General features: G+C 37.8%; 1 protein-coding gene across 1 annotated transcript; it reads right to left on the bottom strand.

Annotated features, from left to right (window-relative positions):
* On the bottom strand, positions 2,561-10,157 carry LOC109840724. The gene is made up of 3 exons (XM_020409464.1): positions 9,794-10,157; positions 4,397-5,692; positions 2,561-3,065 (listed from the first exon to the last, which is right to left on the bottom strand). The coding sequence occupies exons 1-3, from the start codon at positions 9,974-9,976 to the stop codon at positions 2,838-2,840; spliced, it is 1,707 nt and encodes a 568-aa protein (XP_020265053.1). The 5' UTR covers positions 9,977-10,157; the 3' UTR covers positions 2,561-2,837.

The raw sequence follows: 11,369 nt of genomic DNA on the forward strand, positions 1-11,369 counted from the left end.
GTAGCCATCAACAGACACTCTCGGGCTCACCACCAAAATTTTCTTGAAAATGGTCCGTCCCTTCAACGCACTCAAAGATCGTGCTGTTGGTGACATTGACGGCAATTACCAGTGGGGTTTGCGGCCTGCCAGTTAGCATTGACGTCTGTGGTTTCATCAACTTCTGCAAATGGCTGCATACTCGTGCTGCGCAGGATGAGGCTGCTGGTGCTCATAGGAAGATTAAAGGGAAAATTTGCAAAATAGTCCGTTTTTGCTAATTATTTAGCAAAATAGACCGTTTTGCTAAATAATTAGCAAAATAGACCTTTTTTGAAAAAAAAAGAGGTCGATTTTGAAAAATAAGACTCAGAAAACATAAGGGACTACTAGTCCCGTATGTTTAGAACCAACTTAATCACGGATTAGTGACTCAGAAAACATACGGGACTAGTAGTCCCGTATGTTTTCTGAGTTCATCTCAATGTTTTGTGAAATTTTCTGAGTTCACTAATCCGTGATTAAAACATACGGGACTACTAGTCCCGTATGTTTTCTGAGTTGTTTTGCAAAATAGACCTCTTTTTGACCAAAAGAGGTCTATTTTGCTAATTATTTAGCAAAACGGTCTATTTTGCTAAATAATTAGCAAAAACGGACTATTTTGCAAATTTTCCCAAGATTAAACTGCCTAAAAAAGTCGAAGGTTCGGGATGACCCTAAAGATGCAGCTCCGGTGCAGGTCGAATACAAATCTTATCAGAACCACCTCCTAAAAAAAAATCTCAAAAATAATCTGCCATCTTCCTATGTATGGCACGGGTATTATATTTGCAATGGTGGACACCGTGAGGTCAGGGGGTACGGGGTAGACATATGCTGCAGTTCCGCTTCGGGGGAGGGAGTCAAGGAGGAGCTTCAGGATTATGTGAAGGCCAAGATTGTAGAGTTTCATGTCAATTACAATTGACGACGGTCTGCACGATTTCGTGACTACTAGGAGTTGATCGGTGGAGAAAACGCTTTGGAGAATTGCGCTGACGCAGAGGAGGAAAATGTTGAAGGGGAGGAACTCAACGAAGAATTTATCTCCCAATGAAGAATTTATCTCCCAATGAAGAATTATCTCCCTGTGAGCCTAAATTGGCATTTCGACCTAACACTAAGGTGAAGTAGGTTTGAGGCAAGTTCTTCAGGACTCCGCCGTTTTAAAACCTCCGTAGATTTTGTCTTGTAGTTTCTGGTGTAATCTGTGACCCCTTGTGATCCTTCTATCTAATGAAGTTCTTCATGTTTATAGGCATAAGTTGAAGACCAATACAAATTGCAATATTGTGCCGTAAACATTGAAATCAAAACCTAAATCATCACCATCACAAGTAATTCACATTTCCCGGCAAATGCCATTATGTTACACAAAATTTTCACCCTAAAATATAGAATGTTTGCTAGTGTTATCGACCGGGGGAAAAAAGAGTTCACAGAATGGTAAAAGAATCTTATAGCAAATTCACACGAGGAATAAAAACACCTAAAACAGTAAAACCCGCAATTTGAATAAAATTGTATATGTCATCCCATCGCATTTGCTAACAATATTTGTACTGAGACGCATCAAATACAAAAGCCCAACTCAGATCATACTCAAAAATAAATTAAGAAGCACAACGCGGCGTCTACCTGCACGCAAATGGTATATATCACCCTAATATATGCGGATTTTCTGATAATTTTGCGTTCTTATAGATCTGACTGTTGACCTTCTACGTGATGAATGATGACAGGTTTTGCGTTGTTGTAGCTCTGACTGCTGAACTTCCATGAGATTAATGACGACAGATTTTGAACTTACATGTGATTAATGAGGACAGCTTCTGTGATGCTAAAAAGAGAATTTGAATTCCCATGACAACTATTATAATATCAACTCCCTTAATTATAGTTTCGTTTATTGGGAACCGTTTTCTTCCATTGAGATTCACATTGTGCGACGGCATCACGTACCGGAGATACATAGTGAGGTTACACAAGAAGAGTCGGATAGTTTTGCTTTTCGTATCAATCAGCTTCATCTGCTTCTTCGTTTACTGTCTTCCTCATGACCGCCAACGCCAAAAACGCCAGTGTCATCCATAACCAGCATTAAGACGGTTGCGCAACTGCAGGTGCAAATCACTGCCGCAGTAGCCCACGCTGCTCACCTAGGCATCAACACCGCACAGTACACAGCCGATGCCATCAGCGCTCTCATACTCAACGAAGCAAACTATATATTATACGAGTCATTATCGTCACTTACAAACTATAACTGCAATAGCCAAACAGGCCATTCTTCAAATAATGCAGCCCCTTTCTCTTATTATGTGCAGTGTTGCGTATATAAATTTAATCATATGTAAGGAAGTAACAAATGCCTTTGACGTATATAAATTTAATCATATGTAAGAAAGTAACAAATGTCTTTGACGTACATGCCACACGGCAAAAGAGAGACTAGATATGGTATGACAACTTCTCCAAGCTGCCTCGGTCCTTTGTCCCACCTCTGCAAGCAGAAATGTATAGCAAACACGAATCGGTCTTGACGAAAAAAGCCAACAAAATGGTAAAGAATCTTATACGAAATTCGACCACAGCTAATAAAAACCCCTAAAGTCCACCATGACTTAAATTATCATCCCATCACATTTGCAAACAATATTTGTAGTGATAGTCATCAAATACACAAGCCCAACTCAAGTCATAGTCAAACACATGGAAAGCACAGACATATTCCTATTGCTGTGCAGAACCAGAACCCACGTCGCATTTCCAGGGAAAAGAACAAGTTCAAGAAATAAATCAAACTTTTGGATAGATCAGCTTTTTTGATGCACGGCAATGACATGGATGTCCATTTCCTTGAGCATGACAGAGCGACCGCATGAGTCGCACGGTGCTGTTCTTGATCCGCAGATGCTCTCATGTTCTGATAACCCTCTCAGACGGTCACGAGCATCAACCGGTGCACTTCCAGCGTGAACCATGTCTCCACAGAACCTGCACATAATCAACCGCAGTGGACAACTAGTGGACTGGTGTTGCACCTGCAAGCAGGAAATTTTGGCTGATGTTATACACAGTACATGAACTATAGCATGCACTCTAAAACTAATAAATAAAGCATGAGAGCAGTCTCATCTACATTACACAATAACATAAAAACAATTATTTTAACCACTCTAAAACTAATACATAAAGCATGAGACCAGTCTCATCTACATTACACAACAACATAAAACAATTATTTTAACCCATAGGAGGGCAACAACCCCCATCTAATTGGGAATGTCCCTATAGCCTAAGGCTCTAAGCACAACAAATTGATATGAATGTTTATAAAATTGAAGGATGAAACTAGCAGTTTGACATGCCATGTTAATATGTAAATACTATTAAAAGATGAACACAGTAATGAGATAAGCCACCACTAACAATGGTGTGACTAGAATTAAAGGAGAAGATATATGTAAACACATTCCAGAGACCAAAATGCCTGATTATAGTTATAACAGAATGTATTGAAATTTGACAAAGTTGCAACAATTTATAATGTAATTTGACGAACTTACAGCACAATATGAAGAAATCTGATGAAGTTGCAAGACTATATAAAATGAAATTTGACAAAGTTCAGCAAAAAGTTAAGTAGCCATTATAAGCTAAGTAGCCATTATCAAAATAATCAGTTCTGAGGATATGTTTCAATAGGTAGGGAAAACACAACGCAATAAGGTTTCAAACAATAATTAAAACGTAACAAGTAATTATTTCTGTTAGTGAGAACCATATTTCTGGCACCAGGAAGTTGTATCTTGGATAAATTTAATAAAGGTACGTATCTTACAGATCAAGGGTATAATACCTGACAAGCAGAATGACATGCACCAAGTCTATAAAAATCTCACAAGCATGGTTCCTACTTGAAGTGACTCTTTTTTAACACTTCACGTGTTTGTTTGCATGCAAATGATTGTGAAAATGAAATGCAAGAAAGTTGCCGCATAAAATTAAGTGCATTTTGACCCCATGTAAAAATTTGTTGAACTCACATCAAAGTGAAACAGTGGGCACCGCTTGTAATTAAATGACTTCATATTTATTAATAAAAGGATTGCTACATCATCTTCACTTTTGAACCTTCAATAATAAATTGTTTTTGCAAACAAACATTATAGTTCACTTGCATGCCAATATGGATGTGAAAGAAAATTGTCAAAAAAGTAACTTTGATACTTTCAATTCACCAAACATCCTCGTTTATAAAAAAGAGAATAGCAATTGAAAATTGGTTTTCTTTTATCACCTACATTAACAGAAAGGATCAAAGGAAAACGAACTTAGAATATCACAGAGTAAAGCAAGCAAAGTTTCTTACCATTTCTTCCTTCTCAAGTACCACTCCGCATGGACAATGAAGGGGCTCATGAAACACCTTCATGTGCTTCTCCATCTCTGCCTGTTGAAAGGCTTTTCCACATTTAGTACAATGTGCATGGTTCCCTGCTTCTTCCTTCCTGAGAACAACTCCACAGCCATCATATTTACAAAGGACATTGTGCCTCCAACAATATGCTTCGTGAATCATGATGCTTGACCTAGAGATAAAACGCTTGCAGTTTTGACATTCTATGGAATCCACAACTTGTGATGAAGTCTTAGTATTTTCTCCGACTCTATGAGGATTATTATCCTTGAGGGCCACAGTTATGTGATATTTGGTCAATCCCTTGAAACCAAAGACTCCAATGCTGTAGGTGCCAGCAACCTCTGCATCCTTCTGATCAAGTATCAAGACCTTTGAACCCATCTCATGTGATGACCATTCATGACGATGTTGGGTTGGGAAGACCAGCGGGTGCCTAGATATATAAATATCAGTATCACCATCATCTGTGTCTGCCTCAACCTTCACCTCAATATTCATCGACCCAGATGTAATTACCTGACTGATGTTATCTTCTATAGAGAACTTGTAATAGTTGAACAACCCTTCCTCTACAGTTCCTGATTCAACTTTTCCAAGAACAAGTGGCGTGAGCACATGCTGATTCTTGATACTGTCCAATACAGAATCCGACCCCACGACATCAACTTCAACATCCGTTTCAAGAACAGAAACGCTGGTGGCTGGTTTTAGCTCTAGAACCCTCAACTTGTACAACAACTCTCCATAACTAACCGTGATAATATCACCTTGTGAGAGAGTGGCATGCTTGCGGAGAGTTGTTTCAAGTACAGCCTTATGATTTGGAAGGTCAGAAAAACCCATCCCTTCTGGTTGAAGTTTTGCATAAGTTCCTTTTGGCAAGCTACAATAACATACCTCAACTAAAGGAACATCAACAACATCGTTAGAAAATAGGTTACTCCATACATGTGGAGGTAGTTCCACAGAGCCTTCTCTTGCAGTGAATTCCAAAACTCCTGAATGTGTTGTTCCTGGCTCTTGCTTTACATTGGCATCAGATTCTGAAGAAACGGTCATATCAGTCCTTGAGAGTCTGAAATACATGGGTCCTTTATCCAAGGCTCCCTGATCAGACAATTCAGTGAAGCAAGAAGCTGGTAATTTGATTTTGTCTCCATATCCATCATAAGGAACAGCTTCAAGAGTTCGAGAAAACACAACTCCTTTTCCAAGAAGCAGATTGGCTTCCTTTTCCTGTTCTGCCTGCAACATACATAAAAGCTAGAGATGAGATTATGGTCAGGTAGAATATATAAGAAACAGAACAAGAGTGTAACCTTGGTAAACTATCTCACATTCGGCCCCTAATCATAGCTAGCAACAGAAGTATGTTCACTAAAAAAACTACGTTGACGTCTTCACATCTAGAACTATGATTATCACTAGTTTAAATTGTAAGTGAGCATATAAGAAACAAAATGAGAGTGTGACCATGGTAAACTCTCTCACCTTTGGCCCCCAATCATAGTTAGCGATGAAACAATTTACTAAATTTTTTTTTGATGTCTTAGCATCTAAAACTATGATTTTTACAATTGTAAGTGAGCATCCAAAAGCATTATCTCACCTCCTGTTCATTGCCTGATTTTTGAAAGTCTATTTGAAAAGATAAACAAACTTGAATAAGATGTGATTCATTTAAGCAAGGGATGATTCTGATGACCATTGGGCAAGTAGAGTCCATTCTCCAACCAGTCATCTCGCCTTCTCCTACGCCCAACCCAAAAAAAATTGCTAACCATGGTCCTATCGTAATTAATACCAATTAATGTGTATGAATATTCTTAAGAGCATGTTTGGTAACCAGTATTTCATTTCAAATTATGAATTTGAGCTAAATTCAGTATTTGGATTCAAAAAAAATTCAATTTCTGCAATTGGCCCAACTCCTTTGGGCTTTTAACTCTATAATGAACACGGAATTATAAATAACAACTACGGAGGTGTCATTTTGAATTCCCATCTTGTTTTTGAGCTCGCGATCCGCTCTCGATCTCTCTCAAACTCGCGGTCCGCTCTCGATCTCCCTCTCTCAACTTGTGATCTCTCCGATCTTTCTCTCTGATGAAACCCTAGATCTGATCTCTCTCTCTCTCTCTTGCTCTCTCTCGATCGATTGTTGATTTCTTTGACAAGCCCTAATCTCTTTTCAGCAGAGCGTTGATCGCGATGCTCAGTGACACTGGTCAATCTACCTCTCGATCGAGCCCTAATTCCTCATTGGATCTCGCTCAAGCTGCGGGAGGAGGAGCGCGAGCAGAGAATGGACTTCGTCCCCAACGTGTCGGAGATCAAGGTCAAGCGGATCGAGGTCGACAAGGAAACGATGGAGATGCTCGCGAGTATCGGGATGGGGCGGCGCGCCAGGCCGCCTGGACACGGTGGGTTCGTCGGCGGTCGCAGGAGCTAAAAAGGTTATTTTTTTCATTGTTTGTCATCTGTTTAGGGCTTTTTATTTAAAATGTCTGTTTGAATCTTGAGAGTTTTAGATGTAGGGTTGTTTTGGTTATTGCTAAGACTTATGGATAGTGAGATTTCATTGTTCGTTTTTTGGAAAAACTTGCAACTTGTTATAATAGATGATTTTGGTGATGGATTTGAGAGATTTATCTGCTTGTTTATTGTTTGTTTGGATGATTAAGCTAGAAATGTAGTTTAGTTTCAGTAATAAAGGAAACTGACTAACTGAGACATAGGCGAATCCTTTTTGTGTTTATAAATCACATATTAAATGTGTCCAGTGGGATTTGAACTTTGAACTTGGGCTGTTTAAGTCCTTTCATGAAGATTAATGTTTTATAACCTCTGCATTTAGACCTTGAAGTAAAAATAGATAAATCTTGATGTTGCATTATGAAGGACGAGGACTTTGTGTTTTCTTTGTACTAAGCCTTATTTAATGTGGATGTTGTTGTTTGTTTGCACATTTTGTGCCATTATCTCAATTCGAGAACGGTTATGGTGATGAGATCACTGAGATATCATATTTGTCTCTTGCGTATGGACATTTCATGTATAGCTTTTTTTGTCGTCATTCAGTGGACAATGGAATGTTAACATTTTCTTCATTTTGTGCAATATGTTCTTAGTTTGTAGAAAATCTGTTTTGTTGTTGCAACGACATAGGCAAGTGCAACATGTAAAACAATGAAGCAAGTCACAAGCTAAACGTATCAATGTTCACATCCTGAGGTGACTTTACTGAGAAAATGCACTTGCTTAGGTTATGGTGTTGTAGCTTCTCAAAGCCATTTGAAAAAGCATATGCATGTTATGTTAATGGAGCATTTTTTATGCTCACATGAAACCTAAGACCGTGTGCATTTGGCAGATGCATGCACATGAAATGCCTTCACATTAACACTGTCCAGGTGTTGCATTAAGTGTGTTTATGAGGTTGGTGCTTATGAACACAACAAAAATGATGTTCTTGTACAGCAATGCACGTGCTTGAAGTTGCCCATTTTTGGAGCATACATGGAATGGATATATGTAGGTGATATACGCACTGCCATCAAATCCTTTTGCACAGACATGAATATGCCATGTCTGTATGTGAATATAGATTATGCATGCATATTAGACTTGGGTATAACTACTAGAACTATACATTAATAAACATTTATCTAAAATCTTGCTCTCAGATGATGCAAAGTGCTCAATGATGCATAATAAGGATTTGAAGACCTTTGTGAGTATTTAATAGTTTACAGCAAGAAGGCAAATGATTTGAAGCCTGCTTACTGCTTAGATAGCTATTTTTTAGGAGCACTTGGAAGCCTATTAGTACTAATGTCATAGATATGAGGGAGAAGGAAGGCATTAAGCATAAGCACAAGATTACTCCATGACCTCATGCATCTGATCAGTTTATTTGTGATGGGTCGTAGGTTATCATTCAATGGTTTTAAACATGTGAAATAGATCTTCAAGGTCGTAAACTGTTTTTCCTGATCGTTTTTCTTCAGATATACACCCTCGGTTAGCACCATATCTGTTAGAAAAGCTTGGCAGTAGATACCTATTGGTTGCATTGTTTTTCTAGTACAAGCATTTTGTATGGAAACATGGCTTCCATCATCCTGGCTTAAATTGAACTCTCCACATGTTGTTCATCAGTTTTATTTAAGAATGTGATTCCTAGCAATAGGAATAGAACATGATTTCTTTTATGTTACAAGTATGCACGGTCTTTAAGAATGGAGTTGATTTGGTCTTCTTGTTATTGTTTCAGGTGATTCAAGAAGTCGCAAAGCAAGACTTTCTGAACCGAGGTGAAAAAACTACAAAAGAAAAACAAAGTGAAAGTGTATAAGCATTAGAAAGAAACTTTCAATTGAATCAGATGTAAAAAGTCTTAAAGAAACTAGTGCGAGAGCAACTTAAGAATGACAATATGTAAAGGCGAAATATTAAGTTTTGTTGGTTTGTACTTGTTGGATATTTTGGATCTCTAGTTTGTTGAATTGTTATATGCAATATTTGAAGTTTCTACTTTTCTTATTGTTTTGGTTAACGGTGGATGAGTTTACAAAGTTTTATTGATGAATGATTTTGATTATTTTTATGGTGATTATTAGGTCATCTATTGACATTACTGCATTTCAGATTTTAAGGTATTTTATCGATATGTCAAGTTAGTTGGATATGTGATATACTATTTGAGGCATTTATTTCCACCAATTTCAATGCAAACCTTATGTAATTTGAGTAACTTATTTCTAAATTATCTTAGAGCTACAAATTTAGTTCAGAAATTAGAATTCTACTAGTTGGCAAACTCAATTGAAATTTTTAAAATTGAAATTCTAAAGTTTGCCAAACGTGAATTTCAAATTGAATTCTAGAATTCAAATTTGGATGTTTCCCCAACGAAGGAATTGAATTTAAAATTCTGGATTTCAAATTTTAGAATTCAATTCTGGAATTTGAAATCAAATCTCGAATCCAAACGCAGCCTAAATGAAATTGATTTCAAGGTAAAAATTTGAGCAGGGAACTTTGAAGCAATCTTGGCACAAACAGGTTCCCTTTAGCCCTATGGTTCCCAGTCTGCCCCTTGGCGAAGACCCTCTTCAAGAGTAAGAACTTCATGTGCTCTCAAAGCGCATTAAAGTTAAGCTGCGTAACTAGGAAATTTTCTTTGACCTCGTACATGAAGGCTCTATGTTTCTAGGGTTGATCACAACTCAAGAGCAAATCATGGGGGAATTTCCAAAAATCTAAATAATCTAATCACAACTAAATTAGGGTTCCCGTAATTTTCAACCCTAATTCAAAAGGTTCAGAAAATCGTAATCTGACCTTGAGAAGGGCGTCGGCGGCCTCGATTCTCCTGGCTCGCTGCGTGGCCTCGATAGCTTCTCGCCGGCGATCGGCCTCGGCCTTGGCTTTCCTCTCCCTCTCGAGCTTCGCCTTGGCCCTCTCCTTCCTCTCCCTCTGCTCCCTCTCCAGCTTCTCACGTGCCATCCGAAACTCGAAATCCATGCCGATACCCTAACTTTTTTCTTGCTGAATCGATGAGCGATTGAAATTATGAAATATCAACGGATCGATCGATCGAAAAATAAGAAGATCAAAAGTTGCTGTATATAATGTCGGTGAGCGATAAGCGACGTCGATGGTCTGATTCCTTGTAGACAACGGAAGAGATGTCCGCGTTGCAAGTATATACTAACTAGCCTCAACGGGAAAACACTGGAGAAAACCTTTTTATTATAAAAAAAAATACCCAGGGGAATTTCTGAGCAGATAACCGTACACGAGAGGTATATTATTTTTGTGCTACTATACGTGAAAAAAAAGATTTTTTTAATATTTAAATTATAAAAAAGAAATTATGAATTACTTAGACTTTACGATTTTTATGTTTCTTAATATAAAGGAAAAACTTTCAAAACCAACCTATTCAGAAATTTAATTACAAAAAACAACATATTTGCAACTTAGTTATCAAAATCGACCCAGTTTCAGCCACTTGGTTAAAACTAGATCGATATTGATACAAAAAGTTACGAAACTTCACGGGACTTCAAGTCCCGTGAAGTTTTGTAATTTTTTTTACTAAAATCGACCCAGATTTAGCCAGTTTCAGCCAGTTGGCTGAAACTGAGTCGATTTTGACAAATAACTTAAAAACCGGTCGTTTTTTGCAATTAAGTTTCTAAATGGGTTGGTTTTGAAAATTTATCCTAATATAAAAGTAGTACCAACTTTTATAGTAAATTTTGTAGCGTTTTCTTAACTTTTTTGCACTAATGAGGTCTCTCTCTTTTTTTACTTTGAGCTAGAAAATCATATTGTCCCACTATATAGATGCTTATACACTTAAAATAATTTAATTAAACTTTATTTAAAAAAAGGAAAATTTGCTTCAATGCCCCAAAATTGAAAACTTGATGTGTCTCATCCCCTATACTTTTTCTAATGTGTATTAGCCACAAACATAAAAATTCTTTGTGATTCAGCCCTTATTACAATTTCCAAGAAAATAAATTCCAAAAAAACCCAAAATACGCCTCTTCTTTTCCAGATCTTCTCCTTCTTCCTCCTCTCTCTCATATCTCTCTCACTCTCACTCTCATTTCCAGTACGACAAAATGATGGGCCCCTTCGACCCCCCGCCCCCAAACAACGACGAAACAATGGAAACCCTAACCCTAACGAATTATTTGGAACTGCTCGCCATGATGTTCAGAGAACCCAATATGAGCTTGGAGAACATGGATATTCTGGAGGTCGCCGCGATGAGGGGGATCAAGTTCGATCCTCCTTGTTGGCACCGCCCTGGTGGCTATGAGCAAAAGGTATAATTTTTATTTGTTTTTTGAGGAAAAGATGTGATTTTTATCTCTATTTTTGCATTCTAGGAACGAATTTT

This window comes from Asparagus officinalis, chromosome 5 (genome assembly GCF_001876935.1).
Source record: "Asparagus officinalis chromosome 5, Aspof.V1, whole genome shotgun sequence".
In the NCBI taxonomy this organism is placed as follows: Eukaryota; Viridiplantae; Streptophyta; class Magnoliopsida; order Asparagales; family Asparagaceae; genus Asparagus; species Asparagus officinalis.

Bases quoted from the DNA above. Each gene is read 5' to 3' on its own strand.
- LOC109840724 (XM_020409464.1), bottom strand. From the start codon at position 9,976: ATGGATTTCGAGTTTCGGATGGCACGTGAGAAGCTGGAGAGGGAGCAG. The intron at 5,693-9,793 runs GTCAGATTACGA...TGTATGTTGCAG, and splicing joins CCGCCGACGCCCTTCTCAAG to GCAGAACAGGAAAAGGAAGC. The intron at 3,066-4,396 runs GTAAGAAACTTT...TCCTGCTTGCAG, and splicing joins TACTTGAGAAGGAAGAAATG to GTGCAACACCAGTCCACTAG.